The 25,536-nt window shown below is 40.3% G+C and overlaps 1 protein-coding gene across 7 annotated transcripts in view; it reads left to right on the forward strand.

Moving 5' to 3' along the window:
* Nucleotides 1-25,536, forward strand: part of LOC102048994 (TLE family member 4, transcriptional corepressor) — a 98,237-nt gene that overhangs the window by 1,336 nt on the left and 71,365 nt on the right. For 5 of the 7 annotated variants that reach the window (XM_055698682.1, XM_055698679.1, XM_055698683.1 and 2 more), the window contains exons 2-4: nucleotides 57-154; nucleotides 1,245-1,308; nucleotides 2,713-2,757. In XM_055698682.1, coding sequence (XP_055554657.1) covers nucleotides 57-154; nucleotides 1,245-1,308; nucleotides 2,713-2,757 — 207 coding nt within the window. Of the gene's footprint in view, nucleotides 1-56; nucleotides 155-1,239; nucleotides 1,309-2,712; nucleotides 2,758-25,536 lie in introns of those variants that run through there. The other 2 variants (XM_055698685.1, XM_055698686.1) reach the window with 1 other exon arrangement.

Raw genomic sequence — 25,536 nt, forward strand, 5'->3', positions numbered from 1 at the left:
GGGCGGGTGGGCGAGCGACAGGGGCGATTAAAAGACCTGCTGTTGCTTGCTTGCAGGCTCCTCACCAGCCAGCGCAGCCCTTTAAATTCACCATTTCCGAGTCCTGCGATCGGATTAAGGAGGAGTTTCAGTTTTTGCAGGCTCAGTACCACAGGTAACGCTGTCTACTTTCCACGAGCGGGCTCGCTTCTCGCCGCTTTCCACCGCCGGTGCCTGGGGGGGGGGGGCGGGGGGGCGCCGGGACAGCCCAGCGGAGCGCGGGCGCGGGGCGGACGCACCCGGGCCACCCGCCGCATCCCGCCGCCACTACCGGCCCGCGGGGCGAGGGGCTGTCGGGGCCCCGAACCGAGCGGTGCCAGCGCTTTTTCTTGCTTTCCCCACGCTCCAGTTTGTACGGCTTGTGGTGGGTTTTTTTATTGTTGGATTTTTTTGGAGTGGGTGGGGTGGGGTTGATGGACAAATATGTGGATGGCTGCGCTCGTCTTCTGCTTTTCTTCAAAATGCCGCTCAGGACGCACATCTTGTCTTGGCTCGGCCCCCTCGCGCCTTTCATTGACATGTCAAGTGCTGATAACCTGGAAGTGAGGCGGCGAGCTATTTCATTATCCTTAGGTGGAAGAGCGCTGTGTCCTCAAAGTGACAAGTGAATTCTGGCAGGATTGCCTAGCGGGCTTCTGAAAACAAACAAAAAAACCGGCGGAGGTGTTCATGTTTACCATGGTATTCCTTAAAAAAAATTACCTGCAGTATTTTCCTTGCAGTTCTATCATCAGTAGCAGCACAGACAAAAAAAAATAAATAGTAAAATCCAGCAACTTTTTGCTCCTTGAAGTTGTGATAAGTGTTTCATTCCTTTGTGGGTTCAGTGAAAGGAAGAGGTGTTTCTGAAACTCATCTAAATAAAAACTGTGAAAACCAAATTGTGGATTTGTAAGTGGCTTCTCAAGCTTAAGTGTCACAGGTATGAACCCCCCCCCGTGCTGCTTCTTGTCAACCAGTTTGTCAGAGAAAAATACTCTCCTGTATACTGCGTGCAGTTCACTTAGGAGATGAGGATGTTGCAAAGTATCTCTCGAAGGAAGAAAATTACAAACCCCACCCTGAACTCCCAAGCAAGAGCTGGAGTACACATTTCTATCCCTGTGTTGGAGAAATGCTTGAAAAGGGGAGTAACCTGTGCTCAGAAGAATGCCAGTTTTGTGCTATGAAGTATCCATGCTTTTTCCTTTTTATGTCTTGAACAGTTTAAAGCTAGAATGTGAAAAACTGGCCAGTGAGAAGACAGAGATGCAGCGGCATTATGTCATGGTAAGCAAGCTGCGTAACAAATTCAAAATGTCTATTAGCTTGGTACACAGAGACCGAAATACATTCGGGTTGCTGGAGGCGAACAGCAAGATTATAGTAGCAGTGCTGTTGTTGAGGTGACTTCAGTGCTTCCATTATAAATCCTTAATTTCAGGGAATTTTAACTTGTTTGCAGTGGTTAGTTTCTGTGCAAAACCTCCTTTTTAACCTTTGAAGTAATTGGGGATATTTCTTCCAAATGCTAGCAGATTACTTGTCAGCTCTTTAAAGCTGTGTACAACTTCCATAGCGTACCTGGGGATGATGTTTTCACTTTGCTGAGATCTCCCAACGATCTCTGTAAAATGGTTTGGGATAACATTTTTAATGTGATGGGAATAAGCAAAAATTAGACATATATGCATACAAACTCAAAGCCTGCTTCCTAGAAGAACTGTTGCACCTGGGCAGCTGGTTCATTGTTTCACTGAATTCAGGATGGCAGGGTTGTCAGCTGTGAAAGGGATTTCCTCAGTGGCTGTGGTCTGCCTGGTTAAGTAACATGCGTAGAAAGACATCTCTAAATACATAATTGCGTGATGGATCATGGTAACTCCAGAGGAGCTCTTGCTCTCTGTTCTCTTGTACATCAATGAAGGATTAGCTGTGTCCCATGTGTACATGACAAATAACAATTTTTGTATTCACAGAAAGAGTAAATAACCTTGAAAAGCTCTTAACCAAGAGCACAAGCAAACATTAAGGCTCACAGTTGCCTTTCTCGTGCCTTATATGCCTAAGTCGCCCAATATGCCTAAGTCTTGGAGATTGTTTGGTACTAACGTTACGGACTGAACTGAGTTTTCCTTGCAATACTCGGGCACAACAGGGCATACTTAGATCGGTGTATCTGCTTTGGCTCTGAATTGCCATGCTCTTTCATTTTTTTGCATGCCTGCTATTTAATTGCAGCTTCTTTGTGTTTTTTATTTAAAATACTGAATAACCTGTCTGTTACACACATATAAATCAATGATGTCTCTGGCTTCAAGCACTTCAGGTGGGTTTTTTTTTTGGTGTGCTAAGGAATACAATTCTGAGCATTTTCTGTGTGGCTTTTTTCTGCTTCTAATCTTTAACTGTTGTTGTGATTCCTTTTTGTGATTTTTTTTGTTGTCTGTTTTTTCCTTGTGTTTTGGCTGTTCTTTGTAAATTTAACAGGAAACAATGTAGATAAAGCAAAAAAGCCCCAAAAAAGAAAATAAAAAAAGGTTGCTGTGAAATGCTCTTTCTAATTCCAGCTCTTCAAGGCCATTAAGTGTTTTAGTCTGTATGTCTTTGTACAGATGACATTTGAGTCAAAGTGAATTTTGGAATAGTTTTCACAATTGCAAGGTCTAACAGAGGAATTTTCTTCTTTCTTAGTACTATGAGATGTCCTATGGGCTGAATATAGAGATGCATAAACAGGTAGGTAGATAATTTGTTTTGTGTAAGAATGCTCTGTGTAATTTTTCCCATCAGTTTTAAAATGAATGTCTGTTGTGTGTGACTTGCTTTAATTGCATGCTTGAGTGCATTGGAAAATTTTTTGTACTTAACCTGGCCCTGAAAGTTCCATCTTGTGTATGGTATATGGGCTCTGTGTAGGTTGTGGTCTCAGCTACCAGTTGTACATTACTCGGTTGACTTGCCACATGCAGTTTCCATATGTGCAAGTGGTCCTGTTCTGCACGGGGAGGTTGTATGTCATTAGGGATGGGTATATGGGTTGTACCTTCAGATCTGTCTGACCTTGAACCTTTGGGCTTTACTTTTTGGGATGATAGTTACATCACAAATGCATATCAGATGTCGAGGGCGTTGTATTTATGTGTTGAAAAGACTGTTCTCTTCTGTTAACCTGAACTGATTTAAACTGGAGCTGCAAAAGCAATTGATGTACAGCCATGTTCCTGTTTCCCTTAGGGACCTTAGCCCAAAACCAGTGTCTTAGAACCTCAGGCATAAAGGAATAAATGAGCTTTCTGTGTTAGTGTAGAATCATAAAATGGTTTGGGTTGGAAGGGACCTTAAAGACTCATCTACTTCCAACATCCCTGCCATGGGCAGGGACACCTTCCACTAAGAGAAGGTTGCTCAAAGCCCTGTCCAGCCTGGCCCTGAACACTGCCAGGGAGGGGTCATCCTCAGCTCCTCAGGGCTACCTGTTCGGGTGTCTCACCATCCTCACAGTAAAAGAATTTCTTCCTAATATCTAAACTAAGTCTGCCTTCTTTCTGTTTAAAGCCATTCCCTCTTGTCCTTTCACTGTGTGCCCTTGTAAAAAATCCCTCTCTGGGCTTCTTGTAGGCCCCCTTTAGGTACTGGAGGGCGGCTGTCGGTTTCATGCCTTGAAGTCTAGCACTTAGGCCAAGATTAGCAGATTAGTCAGATGGAGCAGGTAGTATAAACCAGAATTTCTTATTCAGTAATATGTGTTTTTAACTTTCTCTAGAGGAGAATGAATTTTCCAGTGAGGAAAGTTTTATATGGTGGAGTTTAATACTGACAACTCATTTTAGCAAATGGTTGAGCAATTTGCCAGGGTTGCTGGGGAGTGTAAACAGCAGAAATAAGGAAATGGTTGGATGGGAGAAGAAAGACCATCTGAAGATTGGTTTGTACACATTTCTGTTCACAGTTAGGGATTTAGAACTTCTCTGGGTTGTGGAAATAGGATTTCTTTATCTTGTTGAGAGCAGACATACAAGTCAAATGTTTTTTTGTATTATTTATTATATTTTGTATTCCATTAGCATCACAGTGCCACAGTACTGATTAGGGCCATTTGCACTGCATGGCATACAAAGACAGTGGGATTTGCTGCCTCAAAGTGTTTTGCCATCTGCAGTTCCAAACTTATGAAAACTTGTACGTACATGTTACTTTACAGGTATATATAAATTCAGATGTCCTCCTTGCAGGTATTGTGAAGACTCAACAAGTGTGTTTAACAAATGGTTGAGTGAAAAAGGCTGTGCTTGCTGCTGATCAGATCACACATATGTGGTGACTCTCTGGACCTGATTCAGGTCACGGGTGCAGGTGAAAGACCAGACACTGCCTCTCAGAGGTGTTGAATGTGTTCTCAAATGAATAGCCAGATGGTTTTAGGTCCCATTTAAAAAAAGAAAAACACACACAAAACCCAAAAGAACCCCGCCTCCCCCAGTCAGTAAAGTAGTAGGTATGGAAGTGATTCACAAAGACCAGACTGCTTACGGGCGACCGGCGTAGCAAATTCTTAGAGCTGTTTGAAAGCAAGCAATGCAGTCAGACTTGTTCATATTTCTGCGTAACCTGGTTTTACAGCAGTTAGTTATATGTAGACCTACACTGACTGCACAAAATTCTGTGGGACAGAATTTGCTTACAAGGGCAATGTGTAATTAAATTGTTCTAAGCAGGGGGGAAAAAACCCATAGCAAAAGCCCTTCTAACTTTTAATTTCTAAATGCTTTACTTGCGAAATTGTATACAGTTATGGCCATGGAGTAGTCAGTGATATTCTGGAGAAATAATACTTAGTTACCACTAAGTGTGGGATTACAAAGGACTGGGGTTTAATTAAACACTTTTTTCCATTACTGTTCAGTCTGTTAAAATTAGTACTTTAAATATTGTACTCTCATGCAAAACACAATTTTGTCAGATAATGATTCAAATTACCTTCAGCTAAGGAACTTCCTTGCTATCGTTCTTAAATCTGATATAAATTTTGTATCTTATGTCTCCCCTTCTATTGACATAGTGTTTGGGGTTTTTTTTCCCCCCTTTTTCCTCTTGCTTCAGCAGTTGCAAATTATTTCCTGTCTTGCTTTATGATCACAGCGTTAGGGTCCAATTTGGTATATTATATAGACAGTGCTGATTGTTTCATTTGGTGTGTGCAAAGCTTCTTTAGTCTTCCACCTTAAATTCCCTTCTCTTCCATCTTCAAATTTTACTCAGCTGAAATTGAGCAATTCACCGTTTTTCTCTCCACCCTGCCCCCCCCCCTCCCCCCGCGCTTTCTAAATTCAATCATATCAAAAATCCTGAGGGCAGTTTATCACATTATGAAATACAGACAGCCCTGCAAACCACCTACTTATTATATTTTCTTTCTTTTTTCACTGTAGCACAGAGGCATATCTGTCTTTATTTGTTTTTCTGGGCAGACAGCCTTGGTTCCTCTCAGGTTCTTTTCCAGATGTACTCACTGGATGCCCTTGTAATGGAAAGCAGGCAATAATGCAGTGAAGTTGCCCTTCGGCGTAATTGGGCCTAGTTCTCAAGATCAGGTTAGGCTTATTCACTTATTAGATTTGCGTCTCAAAGGGTTCAAGAGCAGGACTCCCTGGAGTCCTTGGAAGTACCCTAGTAATTGGTGGCCCTGATATTTGAAACCTTTGTGTATTTTTCTTTTAAAGCTTCTGTTCTTCTTGGCTGCTCCCAGCCACAGAGTATTTATTTTTGAGAAATTTTTCACTGGAACAGAAGATGATGGCTGTGATGGAGTCATGACTCTGTGACTTAGCAAATTGATAAAAGGATAAACGTGCAGAGAGCAGCGGTAGTGAGTGTGCCTGTGTGGCTGGTGAGGGGGAGAAGGAGGGAAGAGCATCTCTTTTTTCCTACACCTCATGTGATGCTCATCATCAGTCATCCTGTGTTGATTTTGATAGAAGACTATTAAAGTGAAACCTATGGGGAATTTGTCATTCTGAAAGGAAAGCTAATGTAATTAGTACCAATTAAAGTACATTTAGTAAATTGGATTTAATCTTAATTAAGCCTGCATAATGTTGCCAATTTTTAACAATTATGTTTGAGAACATAATTAATTTAAATTTTGGTAACTGAGTAAATAGCATTAGGCTGGTAGAATTAGTCAATTGTATTTTTTTTTACAGACAAGTATGGGGTATGTTGTGACATGTAGTGTTATAGCCTAAAACGCTAAGCTAATTTTTGGTATTTCTGTACTAGGATCAATAGAGCTTCAAAATACGCATTCCGGGGAAAAAAAAAAAAAGGCATTGACTTGGGGTTTTTTGAGTTGCGGTATGAGCAGGTATTTCCCTGCAGTTTAAAATTTCAATATTTGCATAAATATGAATGTTTTGGGTGTGGTCTGAAGATGCCCATTTCTTACTAAGTTGCTTTTCTAAAATTTGTTTTTAAGAGGCTCAGACAATTTATGAATGAACAGTTGATGTGCTGCTGTTTTTCTAATATACTATTGCTACTTGGTGTGGTCATTTGGTTTAATTTCTGAAATTATGCTGGTTTAATGTTATGTTAAGTTTCTTTGAATTGCTGTAATCAAATATGGTTGCTGAAGGTTTTAATTCAGAATTCTAAGTATTGCTTAAAATAAGTGTCTGTATTTGGCTAGAGACAACAGATATTTGTGAATGGGACTGATGGAAGGCATAAATAGGATACAGCATTTACTTTTTACTTCAGTTATGCTTTTTGGCGATAGCAATAGATAAATTCTGAGTCGGTCTTTTTGGTTAGTACTCTGTCTTTGAACTAATTCACATGCTAGAATGTTGGATTTCAGCATTTTTGAAAGAAAATTCAGGTCTTTTAAGAAGCTTGTATTAAAAAATAAATGAAATTACTTTTTAAGATCACAGTAAAAAAAATAAAAAAAATCGTGCAATCCATGTAAATTTTATTACAAGACTTGGGCAACAACCATTTGAGTGCTGCTAAAATATTAATTGGATAGAAATGAAAGGGCTCTGCTAGCTGATAGGATATCATAATCATAGCTGCAGTAGTCGATGGTAAATGATGATAAATGGCATTAGGAACCTTTTAGCAAACTGTAATAACTGTGAGGAGGGAAGCAGTATGGATTTGCATTATATCTGATACCCTCTAGTACCAAGTGGATTGCCAATACTGCTTGTTTAGCATTTTCTAAGGGCAATAGGATATTGATTTCTGACTTACAAGGAACGGCTCTATTTTCACCATTGAAAAGTATTGCAGGTTGTTAAGAAGAAATTGACTTGAAGAGGCCTGACTGCTGCCCATCATGGAGCAAATAAAGCAAAACTGCCGAAGCATGGTGGAGCAGCGAGATGGGGCCCTCAGCAATTTGTTGCTATTAATTTACCATGCTCGACAGCAAATCAATTGGCATCTACTTCATCTGCTGGAGAAAATGCTGTCCAGGGCAGATAAAAGGCCCTGCGTGGTACACGGAATAGACTGGATTGGGCAAACGGAGGCTGCAGTTAATGTGTAAATAAGTGAAATCAAGGGCACTGTTGCCAAGAAAGCTGTTTTTAATTAGGTTGGGGCTTTACAGTGAGCTATTTAAGAAAGTAGTGTGGAGAGTAAGGGGAGATTTATTGCTTACTCAGTTAATGTATGGGCTGTATGACACCCCAGCCTTGAGTCTGCTGGCTTCTTAAGCCCTAGTAAATTATTTTGGTAAAGGGGTAAAGATGAGAATCAATTTGTTTAATTTAGGGCTGAGTTTTGAGCATTTTTCATCTTCATGGCCATAAAATGCATATATCACAGAGAAGTGGTTTGTATATGCACTACCTGTGTAACGGAAAAATAGTCCTTGTCCCCGTCCCCCCCCCCCCCCCCCTTTTTTTTTTTTTGGTAGTGGTCTGGGCTCAGCATGAATGTGTGTGCATGCATATGTGCACTTTTTATTTTTAACACATTCAGTAGTTGAGTGTATATTGTCTTCCATTTGAAGAATACCTGGAGAGCCAGCTAAAATTACACCAACTGAATTTGTTCTCCATTATAAACAGTAGGAAAGGTTTAATAGAGATACAGGCAGTGGGTAGTCAGAACTGAACTGGAAAACTTCAAAATGAGAGAGATTAGAAGTAAAATCTTGAAGACTGCAGCTCACACAGGACTATTAAGGAGGAAGAGAAAAACAAGTGGCTTTTCCATCAAAGTCGCAAAATGTAAAAAATAGGCTGTCAAATCAGTTTGACAGCTGAGGCTTGTTTGTCCCAGTTTTAGGTTATTTAGCCTCTGAAGCCAGCAGAAAAGCTTAGAAGATTGTGAAAAGTTAGAAAATGTATTACTCTGCAGTTAAACCAGAAGCGTTTTACTTGGTAATAGCTGCTAAGTTCTGAAACAAGAGTCTGTGCTTTCTTTTCCTCATGATACAGATGTTAGACAGCCTTCCTGTGGAGAGATCCTATTAATTACTGAAAGTTGGTTGTTGCCACATCTCCACAAGTTACTGTTGAAATAACCTTTCCCCCGCAATTGCAGAATAACTTGCATGAGGAGAAGAACTTGCATTTCACCCTGTTTTTGCTGTTTATAGGCGAAGGAAAGCGTCATTCTCTCCCACTTGTTTTGGCAGTTCAGACAGATGCTTAAGACACAGGAAGTAGCACAAAACATGCTGAGCAAATTTTAAATTAAGACATATGCTCTGTTTTTACTGGCAAAAGGCTGTGCTCTACAGTGCTTACACATAAAAGCATTTTTCTGTCTTTGAAAGATGCTAATTGCTGTGATGCTGTCTCACTGACGGTGTCAGTTTATGGGCTCACTTGTAATTACAGAGGGGGGCAGTGGTGACCCTGTAGTTAGGGTTGCCTAACACTTTTCCCTATAAAAAAATTTTGCTTTTTTTTTTTTTTTTAATAAATGCAAGAAACTTGCCAAAAGGGACACCTTTCTGGTGAGAACCCCCAGCTGCTTTGGGGCAGCAGCGGGAAGCCCACCTCCAGCTCTTTGGGTCAGCCAGTGTGGCTGGAAATACAACTCTGCCATAGGGCTCCTGCTGAACAGTCAGAACTTGGTACCCACCAGGAGAGGGAAGCTGTGTCACCATTTTGTATATAGTAAGTTGTGCACCATTTGGTGTGATGAGACTTGCCTTCCTTTTGGGGGCAAAAAAGAAGTGCTGAGGTCATTCAGTACAGGAAAAAAACATTAATTAGCAGATGGGTTTCGAAGTGGATATCAGGATGCTGGGATGCCCAAGCTTTACAGCATTTGTGTAAGCTTGATCCTGCCCGATTGTGTATGTGCATTGTGGTGCAGGTTTTAGTTATACACTCACTGATCTCATTACCAGTTTTCCTAGAGGACCTCTTTCAGTGCACAAAATAGACATTATGAAAGTAGAATTAAGGCTGCAGAGGCGATTGTAAATCTGGCTTGAAAATGTTTGGCTGCTTGGCTTGGCAACTGAAATAACTTAAAGATTCAGGCATGTGAAATAATTGCCATTGTAAGCTCCTGGAGGCAGGGGTTCTGATTTTGGTTTAGGTTACAAAAAGGGAAGGGGTGCTTACACAGGCCAGCTACAGTATATATTGTGGACTTGGTGCATTAAAGCTGGGAAACAATTTGTGACTTTTAACACCAAGGCTGTCAAACATTGAGAAGCCAGAGTCCTCAAACTGGGCTTACTTTTTTTCTTTCTTTTTTTTTTCCCTTTTCTTTAATGAGATGTGATGTACTATTTGTGAAGCTAATAGAGAACTGAGTTCATCACAGACGTGGGCCAGTTTGTGAACAGTGCCATTATAATTGTTACGGAAGTCACTTCTTTTGCTGTCTGCAGATCAAGCATATCTGTTACTACTGACTTTCAAAAAACCTATTTAGCCAGAAGGCACTACAGGAGCAGAACAAAGATGGGGACGTGAAACACAGGCTGTATAAACCCATACTTGTATTAACTAACAGATGACAGTATACTTTAAGCTGAACCTATCCATACTCGAGAAATGCTATTCTATGAAGGAAATACAACGTTTGAATTAAGAATTAATCTTTATTTTAAAATACAAAAATATGAACTGGTTTTGAGAGTGTTTATTTGTGTCTCTTTTTATCTGTATGTTTTTAAAGGTTTTGTCTTTGTTCAAGATGATATTTTTACAATTCCACTGGTACCTTAAAGTACTACTTCTGTGAATTTTTTCCCTTGATACTGTTCCTCTTTGTGGTGGCACAAGCTCTGTAGTTCACCGTAGCAGAAGCATTCTGGCATGATGTCAGAAGCTGATGTACATAAGTTTTTGGGGTTTTTTTGGTTTTTTAATAGTGCTTTTTAAATATAACTGAAATATGTCACAAATAGTAAATAGAACTCTAAACAGTGCTTTGTTGCCTGCGTGGATAGCATTTAGACATAAGGAATCATCTTTCCTAGCCCAGGACAGGTACGTAATGCTCTGGTATTGAACACTGTGGTGTTATGGCTAAGACGTTTAAATGTGCAAATGTCAGGCAAGTGGAAGTTATAGTCCCAGCAGTAAACCTGAATTGGTCTCTTTATGGTTATGTATTTGTGTGGTATGCTGTATTGTCAGTGCCGGATGTTAAATCATGCCCATCCCCAGAAAATCATGAGATTGGCTTAAAATTAATCATGAGATAAAAGTAATAAATTTGGGGGTATTTTTATTTCCATTTTAATTTTAAGCTGTCAGACTGTGCTTGGCTTGTGCTTCTTAGTTTTTCCTCCAGTATTCTTCTATAATTGTTCTTTGCAAGTAAGGAGTGAAAAATCCCAAGATTCATGATGAAGTCAAGGGAGCTGGATATGAAATAGAGCTGGCAACTTTTGTCATAATTTCCTATTCTCGGAAAATGCATGAACTGTACTCTCCTAAATAATAATAATTATTATTATTATTATTTCTGGAATTGCTTCTTAAGTTTTTTGGATTATATATCATAGGGTTTTTTTCTGAATTATATATTGTAAAATGGCACAGATATGCTGGTGGTAATTCCCCTTTATGTGTTAGAAGAGGAAACACAGGACACAGTTTTGAGTGGCCTCTGTCTTTTGGTCTACTTAAATGCTTTCTTTGCAGGATCTTACACTGCCAGAGATTTCTGACATTTGCTGGAAGGGATTCAACTTCTTCAAAGGAGGAAAACTTTTTGCTGTTATGTTTTGGATGTTGAACATTGGCAATAAGAATGTATGCTTTTCTTTTTCCTTGTGTTTGTTTAAAAACCTCAGCAGAGCATCTCACAGTTGAGCAGAAGTCAAAATCTGTCCTCTTCGTGCTATAAAGAATCTGCATAACAATAGGTCCTGCCACTAGATTTTGTTTGGCATGTGTCATGTCGTGTACTGTGTGCATGTTGTGCACACTGAGATCACTGAGAGCATTAATTTTTTAAAAGCTGCTCTTTATCCCATCTTAAATACAATAAACTTCTCTTGTATTTACTCTTGTCTGCTTATGTGCGTGGCTTCTCTTAGTGTCTTGGTTGCAGAATTTGGGAATGTGAAAACCTGTCTGTGACCCCATCCTGGTTTACCCTGGAGAGAAATGATTGCCCTTAGGACTGAGTAGCACTGTGTAGAGGGCATGGTGAGGCTGTTGCTGAGACATCACCTGGGTTTCAACTACAGGTGTAGCTAGTGATGCAGATTTACTATGGCAGAAGAGTACTTTGGAAAGCAAAGGGGCCCCTTTCCTGTTGTCTTTCCTGACTTTGAACCCCAAATCAACAAACCAAAATGCAGGAGGGCCAAGACATGCTCTGCAAATACTTAATAAAACATTGTGGTAGCTGTAGGCAGTGACGGCAGATGCTATTGAAATTTAATGCTGACAAGTTTAAACCCAAGAACCACAGCGAGAAGGTCTAGCCGGGGTCTGTTGTGTCCTCAAGGCAGAGAGCTTCCTCAAAACCCATTATGGGATATCCATGGGGTTACAATGACAGGCTTAGCAGGAGATAAGGGAAGAGCAGGTAACTGAAGCCCACTGAGCTGGCGCAGTGGTGGGATCCTCAGGCCCTTCCTTGCAGTGGCTCAGAGCAGGCTTGTGTGATGGTGCGTAAATCTCAGTGTTTGGAAAGTCTGGGTTACAGGATGTTCTTCTTGACAGTTGCTTAATGGCTGAAGCTGTCATTTACCATGTTAACATGACAGCATTATTTAAAATTAATCATAAGGCAACTTTGAGTGTGGTTGTAGGTGGGGGTTGAGGGAGAAGGTGGCATTTTGATTGCTCTTTTTCTTTCTCCTGTCTCTTTGTTTTTTGGTGGGAGAGGGGGCACTTCATATTTACTCATCCTTTATAACACAGGCAGCTAACTGAGGGCTTCCAGGTTAAAATACATGGATATCCGGTTAACCTGTGTGTCTTATTAACTTCTGTTCAATGGTCAACCTGTTACTCCTATTTAGCATTTGATTCAAATTTTACTTTTTAAAGCCATGGGGAAAGTAGAGCAAGCATTGAGGAAAATTTTTATCTGGGACAACCACTTTTTCTTGTTTCTAACCTTTCACAGGATGAATAAGGAGTTTTCAGCCATTCCTCACAGCTGAAACACTTCTAGACTTTGTTTTGAGAACACAGTGGTGTTTTCCTGTTAAGTTGTCCTATTAACAAGTGCAAGGGAAACAAAAGCACTGTAGTGCAGCCTGCCTGAGGCTTGGGGAAGGAGCCACGATTGGACCTGGCAATGCTTGTGTGTGTGTTTTCATGAAAGCTGCGTCGCTGTGGTCTGCGCAGGGACTGGTTTCTGTCCGTAGCTCTGGCAGTGTCTCTGAATGGCTTCCTGCCTGCTTTGGGAGATGCTGCGCTAGGGCTGAGGTGGACCAGCCGTCATCTGGCTGCTTGAGGTGGCAGCGTGGGTTCCACATGGGCATTTGAATCGAGCAGCTGAGCCAAGCTATGTTGTGGTTTTGGCTTTGAGAGGGATGTGGGGCTCTGCTGGGTTTCCGTTGCAATGGCAGGATGAAGGGGCGTGAGCGTGATACCTAACCTTGGTGAAGCACCGTGGGTTTGCAGCGAAAAGTCAGCGTTGGTACCTGCTCTGTTTCCTGCTCTGGATACCTGCAGGTGCCTACCCAGGGGCTTGACTGCCTTGGGTCTGGGGAAGAGGCCATTTTTAATTTAAAGCATGTGACATTGTCAGTTGTGGTTTCTCTGACTGCAAGCTTACACCCTGGGGCACTTTGTGACAGTCTCTTAACATTTCTGTGCCTCTGTCTCCCTCGCTGAAATGGTGATGATATTTACATGACAGAGAGTGATTTAAGTTTTAATTTGTTAACATCCATTATTAGATGAGAGGCTCTAGAGAGTCACAGAATATTAAATGAATATGTATTTGCTGTGGAGGGAAGAGGGCCCCTTCCAAACCCTTGTCTGCTGTGTCACGAGGTCCAGCAGTGCCTTAACTGCTGTGGGATTTTCTTTGTTCTTATGACCCAGAGGTTTCCAGGAGGTAATGCTAAAGATACTTGAGTTGTCCTCCTGCCTGCTACTCTTGTTGTTTGGATGTGGAGGTGGAAGTTGGAAATGGAGGGGGCTGGTCTTGTGATAACATTTGGAGAAGGAAACCAAAGAGAAAACACACTGGATTTTTGGTTAGAGGGAGGAGGCAGAGAACAAGGAATGATTGGAGGAAGCTCATTAATTGGTTTTCTTCTCACATCTCCTATTTCCCGGCAGTACCATTCCCTCTGTATGACAACCATCCACTTACACAGTGCCCCCTTTGAAAGATGGCACTGTGCTGGTGTGTAAAAGAGAGTCAGCTACAACACCACTACTGTCTGCTTTCTGTAATTTTATAAAGCATGTGACCAGATACAAAGTGGGTGCCTCTTCTTAAAATATCAGTCCATAGTGTTTGAATAACACAAGAAGATTGGAAAGACTTTGTGCATAAAATATAACCCGTATGTTTGTGTCAGTGTGTTAACAAAGGATAGATTGTGTATTCTTATACTCGGTTTAACCAGTAGGCTTTCTGTCCTTGTTGCAGAAAACTGTTGCAGCCTGACCATGTTGTTTATTTGCAGGTTTTATCAGTACTTCTTGATGTGTGGGGACAAACTGTATGTTTTCTTTTGCAGTCTTGACCTAAACAACAACTGCAACAACAAAAAAATTCAAGCATTGATGAGAGGTTTTGCTTATTTGTTGCTCTAAAACACTATTGGTGGAAGAGGCACCAACTTCTCCAAATATCAGAGGGCTTTTTATGTCAGTTACTTGTTATGTATTTGTCCGTATGTGAATATGGAGGTTACTCTTGAAAATCATGTATAAGCTCTTGGTTTAATTCATTCAATAGTAATGTTGTGCTGCCTTTGCATCTCTCCTCTTCCATGTGCTTCTAGAGACATCTGTTAAGGAAAAAAAAGCTAATAATATGTCTTTAGCATGGACAACATGAGGAGGAAGACATTTTCTGTGCATCTCTACAAAACACTTCTTTTCCCCCTCATAATGTTCTGTTGTTTATCTCTGCAGACTGGTGACACCAAAACATGCATTCTGTTTCACTTGTTGGCAGCATAAGAAAAAGTCTTACAATTCTGTGTCTGTGGCATCCTGGAAATTTCTGGAAATGGCTTGTTTCTGCCATTTTTTCTAAACCCACATTTACTGAGAATGACAATTGTTCTTGGATTTGATCATGTAGATAGAGATGTAAAGAGCAACATCAACGCAAGATTGTACAAAAATAGAGCCCGCACAAGCACACATGTGGGGTGTGTTTTTTCTGGGGTTGTAGGTTTCTTCAACTTTGAAAAGATGAGTTTTCAAACATGTATACAAGATGCTCAGCAAACTAACATTAGCAGCTTTGCTATTGTTTTCAAAACCTACCTACATCTGAAAGATGTAAGACTTTGCAGATACAAATGTCCAGATTCATTGCATATGCAACATTTTGTTGAATATGTCTTCAGCCAAATGGACATATAAGCCTTGCAAATGTACAAAATGATGATATGTTGTCCTTTGTTTAGTTGCTTTTTACTTAGCTCTGTTTTCTGCCGGGAACTTGGGTGTGGTTTTTTTCTAAAGCATTGATTTTTAACAAGTCTTTTTTTGTGGGTGTGAGAAGAATCCTGGGATAATCTTAATTTACACATTTTTAAAGAAAAATGCTGGTGTAAGTATGCACTGTATTAAGGGTCATGAGATTTGTTTAAGCCTGCGATAGAACCTGGAAAGCCTGAAAGTCTGTAGACACAGGAAACACCTCATTGTATTAATGTGAAGCAAAGCAGAAAACTCCCAGGTGGATGAGGTGTAGCTGCCAAGGTCTGGGGCTGGGGGGATTCAGGTGCAAGTTTCTGGACTATGCTGTCAAAGGCTTCCTGTGAGACCTTGGACAAGCTACTTTGGACACTGTGTGCAGTGAGACAGGAGCGATGCTGTGGGTGCTTTTGCACCACCAGGCTGCAGGGCCAGCTGAATGAGGGCAGAGTGATTCTTGTGGTGCGTGGGGTGAATTAAGTGATTCAGCACATAGCCAAAGAACTCCAGCACATACCTGAGGGTAGCTCAGAGGGAAATGTTGAGGTTGTGAGTGTGTCTTAAATCTCTCACTTGCATGAAGGCTGAGGCGCCAAATCTGGTGCTGCCAGGACATGCTGCCTTGGCTCGGTAGACTAAGAATCACTTTTTGGAGAGTGACACCTCTCCAAAAGTTTATTTTAAAATGTAAGCACAGTGTGGATTTTTCTTAAATAAGAAACAAACAAAAAGGCTGGAGAAGGCAACACTCTTGGTTCATCTCAGTTCAGCTACTTTTCTGTCTACTAGCAAGACCCATGTTTCTCCTCTCCCAGGAGAATGACCAGGATACCCAGCAGAAAGCTGTCTGGTATGCATGAGACCCTTAATGGTTCAGTAGAGCTGAAAGAGGAGAGATGTGTGCTGTGCTGTTGCTCTGGAAACTCTAACCAGCTGGAAGCAGTTGAGTTAGGTTGCAGTCCATGCCCCAAACCCATTTACATGCTTTAGCCCATGGTCATTTTTCATGTGGCGATTCTAAGCAGGGACTGGAAAAGGGACTTTCCTTCTCCAGTGGAAGAACTGGGAATATTTCCTTCCCAGAGTTCAGAGAAGCCTGTTAGACAGGGTGTTCTCCTAGGAGGTACTAAGGAGAAGAAAAGAAAGAATTAAAGTTATGTATATAATGCACTGATTAAACTCTTCAGCCACTAAGGTGTTACATAGAAGTCATCTCTGTTCTCCATCTTGTTGTTTTGTTGTTTTTTTTAAAAAATGTGATGTATGTGGGAATAATTCTGGCAGTGGTTCTCAGCTCCCTGGGGGATATGGGTGGAGAAGCATTGAGCTGGGGGAGCTGCAGGGGGGGGAGGGGAAGGGTGTTTGAAAGGCTTAATTGTGAGTTGGACTCCAAAGGGTTTGATTTTGTCGAGCCAAAGACTCTTCTGAACATGTCTGGAAAGGGGTCTCAGCCGGGTTAATGGGGAGCTCAAGTGATGGAAATGGGTACTGTGTGCATTTCTGGTGACTTAAGCACTGCATCATTCCTGAGTGAGGAGGTAAGGGGGTGAAGGCTGTAGTTTGGGATTTTAATGCCTAAAGTCTTGTGGTGTTCCAGCCTTTATATTTGATGTGACTTTTTTTCTGAAGATGCAAAGGTACATTTACATACCTATAGGTATGGGTAGGTGCCCCCTGTGCCTAGGAATTCTTGAAAATCTTACCAAGCATTTATCTGTTACTGACTTTCTGCCTGAAATACATGTCTAGTCTGCTTAGGTGTTTTTAGCTATTCCATTACATACCTTCTGCAGACTTGAACTCTGGCTTTCAGTGCTTCAGTTCTCTGTCTGGGAACTGGAAGTAATGCTATTTCCTGAAGCATAGCCGTTACCACAGAGAAGTGTTTGGAGAGCGGTATGTTAAGAAATGGGAGGTGAGATCTAATTACCTGGGAGTCACTTAGAAGTGGCTGTGTTTATCTTTCTAGATTATAAGATGCTTGGGGCAGGATGCTTTTTCCCAAGACACTTCTGTCCTCCTTTTGCCTCCCATGTGAATTCTGCTGTCTTTTCCACCCCAGCTGCAATTAATGTGCCCTGGTGATGTACCTTTCAGTGGAAACGCAGTCAATGCTTTGATTTTTATTAAGGAAGTTTGCCCATGGTAACTTATCTTCTCAGCCTCTATTCTCCATCTGGAAAATGGGATAACACTACTTTACATGGTGGGATTTTTTTTTTTTATTTGAAAAAACAGAACAAAGTCTCTTACCTTGTGGTAGCATGCCCTTGCCTTCTTCCAGCATGCCCAGACCTTGGCAAACGCAAGAGGTGATGCTAGTTGCTGTATCTGCGGTGGCTGCAGCATGGTAGGATCTTGATTCTCTGGTACAATCAATTACATTGTAAAGTTAGGGAAAATACCAGAACTGTTAAACTATTCTGTGCAGAATTATTCTGAGGTAGGCTCTTTGGTGTAGATCTAAAGTAGCTAGTTTCCCAGTCTCTTTTTAACCTCATTTAAATTTCTACCTGCCTATTAAACAACAAATCTGTACAAGGCTCTTTCTTGATATTTTTGTTGCAGAGGCTGAAGGTACATAATGGCAATGTGAATTGTCAAAAGTTTAGGCAAACCAGCTTAATATTCAGGAATGAGGATCACAGCTTTTGTTGAGTCTTCACTCCTCAGTGTATGAATACCTCACAGATGTGAGAAGCTGTAAATGTAGTTTAAGCATAGATGGAAGGTGGACTTTGGAAAAGAAGTACTAGTCTGAGGGCTGCCTTCAGCATAATATAGGAGGGAGGTTTGATATCTGGTGCTCTCCAGTGAAACACTGCTGTGCTTTTCCACTTCGGTGAAGCAGTGGGATTTAGATGGTAATGTTACTTTCTCTAGCCATGCATTCTTTCTTGGTTAGCATTCCTCAGAAGAGTGCCAATTTTGATGGCAGAAGAGCTGTGAATTTAGCAAGACTGTAATATCTGTCAGTGTACAGTCTAGCTTAGCCAGGAGAGTCGGAGAAAGCCTAATATGCAACCATATCAAATGAGCTCTACACAGGTTCTGTGGTGGATATCAAGGGTAATTTTGTTGCTTGAGCTGCATTGGCAGAAAATGGCATCTTTTTTTAAAACTTTGTTTACAGGTACGGAGTTAAAGTGCTTTTTGGTGCGTGTGGATGGTGTTCAAGAGCATGACTGAAGTACTCACAGGTGTGCTTTAACCACCATTGAACAGACTTGCTCAGGTCCTGAGAATTCGGCAAGGTTTTACTGTGCTGAGTATTTCTCCAACTTCTTGAGCAGTTCTGCAGATAGTTTAAGGCAACTTCAGTTTTGTGTTCATAAGCTGAAGTTATTCTTGTGATGGTAAATTCACTGTATCCCTTGTCAATGACTGTTAAAAAATAAACTTTTTCTCACTTCTTATTCCTTTGCTTTCACCTTCACAACATGGTATGTTACAGCAGTGAAAACTGACTTATTTCAATAATGAAATAAGTCATTTTGAACTGCCTCCCCTTTATGTTAAAGGTTAATATTTTCCAACTTAATCTTTTATCTTCACTCAAGCTCACAAAAATGAAACACAGTCTGAGCTATCCACCAGTCATCAAACCTATTTCCCTTCCTTGTCTCCCCAGCTTTTTCTGTTGTCTTTGTGAAAAAAGAGATAGCAATATTACACAAAACAGTTGCAAACAGTCAGTAGATAGTTCAGTGATTTTAAGGTTTCCTTTCATGTATTCTGGCAACTTCTAATGCAAACAGAATAGCACAACGAAACCTCTAATTGTCATGAGAAGCTGCTGTAATGAAAAGAAATAATCATAGTAGTTTCTGCAAAACATATTCTCATAAACCAAAACAGATACAACCTCTGTGTATTTTTGTGGCTAAAAATGTTAGGATTTGAATGAGTGTTCTTCAAATAAATGCTTGCCTGAAACCTTTTTGATTAAAAGGGTGGCAAGATTACAGATTTAGCAAACTAAATATGAAATTAACAAGCCCAGAGACTGCATTTTGGTAAAACATAGTATTACTCCATGGCAAAAAGCCAGAGATCCATTAAAAAACCAACCAAACAAACAAAAATCCAGGCATGGAAATATGGTTTTGCTGTCTGTCATGCTGTCTGGTGTAACTGAAAAAAACCCACATTGTTTTATGAGTGTACTTTTTTCACAGTTTTGACTACAGCATTTAATTTCTTCATCTGACCACTACTGAGCTAGTACATCCACCAGTAATGTACACTAGTTTTTATTTATTTATTGTTTTTAATTCACTATGCAATTGGGTTTTGGTGATTTGGTTTACCAGATGATCTAACAGGTGACTCTCAAGACTGGTTGAAACTGGCAGCTAAACCAGATCTTTGTGCTAACCCAAGAGGTGAAAAGTTTAGAATGTGGTTAATAGCAATTTGCCTTGGTTGCAGGGTAGTGGAGGAAGTGAAACGGAGTGCCTTCTCATGCCCAGAGAACTACTGTTATCTGGGTGTGATATCATCTACAGGATGAGCAGCTTGCCAGAAGTGCTGCTGGGTGGTTTGATCTCTTAGCAGTGCTCTTGTTTTCTGACTCGAAGGAGTGTTCACAAAAAATCTCAGCGTAGAGATTTTGTGTGTCTGGGACTGTAAAGTTTTCTGTGCACTTCAAGAGAGCAGAAGATATTGATAATGAAAGGGAGAATCCCACATTTGGGTTAACCCTGTGGTAAAATGGGTTCTGGGATGAGGCTTGTATTTAAAAAAAAAAGATAATTTTGGAGGGTGGGGCTGGGTTTTAACTAGATTAGTTAGGTTTATTGCTTAGTTCACCACATAGCCACAAAAATGCTAGCAGTATGAGGGGGGTGTGAGCAGGAGTAGCTGGATTAGGGGGGAGCCTCTCCAGTGCCTGTTTTTATGGCAATTTAAAGTGCATGTGAAGCTACAGCAAAAGCCTTCTCTCTATCTCAAGAGCAGATTCAACATAATTGGTGGGTGCATAATCCATATTTCTGGCTCAGTCATCTTTATAGGGGGGTCATGGATGTGAAATTGGACCAACTCCATGAAGGAATCCTGTTTGATGCCTTTTATGGTAAGAACACATTTAAGGAGAAATGTGGTGTTGTTATTATTGCATGGTTAATCTACAGAGTTGTTTACCCCTTTCATTTGCTTACAGTTGACATACTTCCACATTCTAGAGGTTTTTATTAAAGTCTGTAGGTGCAGCATGATGCAAAGTGCACTTAACATATGGTGCATCTTGAGCATTTGTCTGAAATTAATGCAGTTCATAGTACCTCTCCAAACAAAGTGTGATCTCACAGGGAGTTACAGTACTAGAAAAGGTTTCGTGAAATGTGCATTTCCCAACCGGAGAGTTCTCCTTTGCTCCATGCCTCCTGTTCTGTTTTTATGGCATGTTCTTAAACCATGTTTTTTAAAAATGTATTTTATGTTGGAATCCCTCTTTAATGAAGGATATTTGAAAGCTTCAATAGCGATGATGTAATTTAAAGATAAATGCCATTTAGTGTTGCTTGACTCCAAGTCTGTCCTGGCAGGAGTTTTAATGGGGGAATGCCATTCAAATGAATTGAACGTCAAGATGTAATTAGTGTATCCAGCTGTCTTGGACATATCCTGAACATATTAAGCACTCATGTCTTACAAATGCCCTAGCATTTGCTTTGCAAATGTGTCTTCTTAGGAAGGCTAAAAAGAGAATATTTTTCTGCCTGATTATTTTAGATGTACTTTACTAGTGAAACTACCACTTGTTAGATGTTCATATTGGAGGTTGAAATTACCTGTTCTTTCCTTGTCCTCCTTCACTTTGCGGAAAAATAGCAAGAAACCCCAGCTGCAGAAATCCTGAAATCCTAATAGTTATTTTCAGCAGAGATAGTTACGATCCACGATGGTTGAAATTATGAGCAATGACAATTCATGTCAATATTTTCTCCTCAATAGGAGTCAGATTTACAGACTTTTTTTTTTGCTGTTGCTGTCAGGAAAGCAGCATTCTGCTGCATCAAGAATCCCTTTCCATTGAGCTAGTCATCACAGCAAGTGTTTTACTTAAAAAATATGAATATTAATCAGGATTATCTGAGTGGCAGGAGAGATGTGTGAAATGCTGGAACTTCCAGTCTCGTTGGATGAATGCGTTCAGTGCGCCAGCTCCGCTGTACTGCCTCTCTTACTCTCAGGGCAACCTGCTCGAGAGAAAAGGAATGGGGATCCTGACTGGCTGTGTCATTGTATGTGGTATGGTGTAAGCCCTGAGTGACAAGGCTGGTGATGGTTCCTCCTAGGGTGCTGCAGTGTGGAAGTTCAGGGCTAGTGCTTCAGTAGGAATGTGGATTTTTGCCATCTCAAAGCATGAGGAAATAATGAGTCAGCACCTGAAGTTGAAATTTGCATTTAAATTCAGACTAAAAGAAAATGTGCCCTAGTTAAACACCATTAGTATTTTAAAGAATTTTTACATGTTGAGTTTTGATTAAAAAAAAAAAAAAAAAAGAGCTCTTTAGGTGGGAAAGGGAGAAAGGTGTCTTAAATGCAATCTGATTCTTAGATGATCCCTTTATTCCAGAAACTGGGGCTAGATTAATACCACCAAGGACTATGAAACATTTATTTATCTTCAGAAAGAATTAACAGGTGTCATACCATCTCAATTTTTAAACCAAGTGGAAGTAACATGCCTTATTTGAATTTGTGTCGTTGCAAGGGTCCAAAATTGAAGTATTACTGTAAAATCCACTGCACTATTCTTTCATCTCTTTTGGGGTGTTGTTAATATCACACTTTTGTGTACTGGCTTAAAAGGAACAGGGATTTTGTCTTATGTCAAATTATGTAAAATACAGTAACCTGTTACCTTAATCTACAGAAATTGCATCTAAGTATTATTCATTTTTATAGTACAACAGGTTGTCACAGTGGAAAAGGAGTTAAAAGTGTTGTTTCCTTTGTGGAGACTACTTTTCCCTTAAATACCAGGTTTTTTTTGCTGGATTTCTTAATCTAATTGATAGGTATTCACCAAGTGGCATGAAATTGATGGGTAGGAAGAAGAGGTGAGAGACTGAAGGTGAAATATTAACAAGTTTTCAAACACTGTAAGAATTCTTGTAACCAGACCTTAGAAGTCCACTGAATAGATCAGTGTGCTGATTCCTAGTATTTATCTTTTCTGGAAGCAAACATAATCAAGTGTGATTATCAATGAATCAGACAGGCTATTAGGGGCTCCACCTTTGGTGACCTGGAAGACTGAGGCAGGAAGGCAAAGGAAACCAGAGGCAGAAGAGAAGAAGTAACCTTGTTCCTGATACAGAAGGGCTGATTCCTGGCCTCCACATGAATCTGGAAGAAAATAAATAAAGTTAGGCAGTCATGCTGCAATTCCTGTTTTTAAGGGGGAGTTCTGATTGCTGCTTTTGTAAGTTCATTGATGAGCTTTATGTAGTTCATTAAAACCTGGAACAATGCAACAGTGGCTGGAGAAACTGAATTTTCTTCCTTTTTTTGTCAGACTCTTACATGTTACCATTGGTTGCAGGGTTTTCTGCAAGCTTCAAGACTGAAAGTACAACTTTGTAGATGTAACTGGAAATCTGACACAATCTTTGCAGTTTTCAGCCATGATAGCATATCAGATGCTCAGTGATCAACATTTGGAGCATACTGCTCCAGAGTAAGCACTGTAGCCAAAATACAGAGAGTGGATCTAGGGTAATGGGTGCCTACAGCTACTTTTGAGTCTTTCTTTCTGTGTATTTGTAAATGAAAGGTAAGAGCTAGTGGGGATCAGAAGTGGACAGTGACAGCTCCGTTTTGTAGAGGGAAAATTATTTTAGCATTTATTTTGCGGTAACATTTTAAAAAAGTGTCAGAACCCCCTTTCCTAAGCACTGTATATGTAAATTTTAAAAGCATGGTTTCTTTTAGATTCACCTGCTAGAGGTTTTCATTTCCTGAATGCTGCCTCATTAATATTTTTCCAAGGAAGTTAAATACAGTTAAATAAATGAAGTTAAACATAAACCTACTGAGAGCTGACTTTGACTATCTCTTACCGTTTTTGGGGGTTTTTTTGTGGGTTTTCATGATGCACATATTGGAACTACCGATCTGCAGTACTTTGTTCAGACTATTTTTCCTCCTACCCGTGAGAAACAAAGTACGAACTTGTGATGTAAATAAATAGGGGACTTTCTGCATCCAATTAAATTAAAACTGTGCACTACTATCACTGTATGCATTTAGTTGCAAGGGTAGGCTCAGACCAGCTTGTGTCATTTCCAGCAGGCGCAGAAGAACTATGGTCAGACTCTTTGGAGAGGTGTGTGAGGGCGGGAATTGAGTAGTATGAGACTGGTGGTTGTGCATGTGCTGCTGTGTTTTGTATGGACCTAATTGCAGCTAGGGGACAGATGCAAGAAACTGAACTTGGAGCTGCAGCTGCCTCACTGCGATGCTACAGGTTTATAAGCTTAAAAACAAGGGGGGTTTTTGGGGGGTTTTTTTGAACTATGAAATCAGATTCCTTCAGTTGGTAGAGAGTGGTGGAAACTGTTCTGCCCTATGCTATGAGGCCGTATTTCACAAAACAAGTGTTGCTGTGAAATGCTGAGGATTGCTGGTAGGTGAAGAGATAGTACCTTACAGAGGACTTCAAAACTCTACTGATGGAAACAGCACCTCCTGTGGCAGTGTCCCCTTACTCATTTCTGTCTGCTTTTTCAGCAAGTTTTTCCTGCAGCCTTTCAGGAAGGGAAATTGAAGCCAGTCTCTGCCATTTCAAGTTCCGCTTGCAGCCTTTCTTCTGGATGCTCTGCAGGTGCTTGTGGCAGGGCAGGGCAGGATGCAGCTTGCTGTGTGGCGGCAGCCTGAACAACTGAAGGACTATGGTGATCTCTAGGCTGTGCATTTCTGTTCCCCTACTTGATGGTAGAAGTCAATATTAACAAAAAACATCAACTTCCTCAAGTGACAGGCTTAAAGTATGTTTATATGTCACCTTACTTGAATTGCTTTTTATTGTCTTAATCATGAATGATTCAATATGTATCCTTACTTGCTCAGTTGAGCTCCACATGGTTCTTGAGACATTAAATAAAAGCCATGTCTTACCAGTGCACTTCAGCAGCCCATGGGTTGGGATGTACATTAGGAAATTGATTTTGAAAAATCTGCCACTGCGATTTATTGCTTACGTTGCTGACTGCAGTATTTTCTGCAAAACAAGCACCTAAATTAACTTACAAAGGGTAAGTATCAAATTTATAGTACTTCATGAGCTTAGCTGCGATGTTTGGGAAGAAGGTCGATAGAAAAATGAAGTGGAGAATGTACCTGTGATTATTCGGCAGAGTCTGGTAGTCCCACTTGTGTTCAAGTCATACAAGAACATGCATTGCTCAGCTTAAATCTCCTGAACTTGAGCCATTGGCTTAGTGAAGAAGTTTTCTGTTTAGCCTTCTTCTCACCAGAGGACATTTCCCTTCACTGTCTTTGACTACAAGACTAGTCTCTTTGTGGCTCAGTTTTCAAACACCATTCCTTTAGGGCTGAAGAGAAATTTTATATTCAGGGCTTGCAGTAATTCCTGCAGTTCTGTAGAACTGGAGTAAGCACTTCCAGACAAGAGTCTGTGATTAAAACAAAACACATTCTTCTTTATGAAAGAAGAGTTAATTTTCTGTGAAATACTAATCTTAGTTTTTTGCTTGCTTTATTCAGAATCGTGATATGTCTCATACAGTGTAATAATGTTTTCTGTTCTCACTAATTTGTGAAATGCTTGTTTAGATATTATGGGTGTGTGCATGTGTTCTTGGTAAGCACTTAATAAACTAGATTGATCTTTTTGGCACAGGCTGCATTATGTAGAACAAATTAAACCTGAAATAACAGTTGTTTCAGATTATTTTTCTGAAATTGTAATTGCATATATTCTTTTTCCTACTGACTGCTGAAATGGGTTTCCCAATAGTGTTTTATTATTCTGTTTTATTTCAACAATACATATATAGTAGTTTTGTTTCCACTCCACTGACAGACCTACAGCCTCCAGTGGTAATTCTTTACCAGCAATTTTTTGTAATTGTAATAACTATGGAACTTTGTGAAATATAGTGGAAATATTTTCCTGAAGTTTATATGCTATAAATAAGATCCCATTTCTCTTTTTTCCACCAAAAAAGAATGCAAATTCAGATTTTTAAGCAACAAATTGATTCTGAACTCTCTGCATATTAGAAAATTTCTGAATGTTGGTGTATCTAGAGTTTCTTTGACTCTTATTTCTCTTCTAGTTCCCATCTGTGTGAAGAATTCGGACATATGCTAAAATACTTATCAAGGCACTTAAACATCTTTCTGTATTTTACCGTGTGTTTATGTCCTATTTCAGCTGCGTGAGGCAAGGGTAAATTGAATTAAACCCCTATGT

The sequence above is a fragment of the Falco cherrug genome, chromosome Z (genome assembly GCF_023634085.1).
Source record: "Falco cherrug isolate bFalChe1 chromosome Z, bFalChe1.pri, whole genome shotgun sequence".
NCBI classification, from domain to species: domain Eukaryota; kingdom Metazoa; phylum Chordata; class Aves; order Falconiformes; family Falconidae; genus Falco; species Falco cherrug.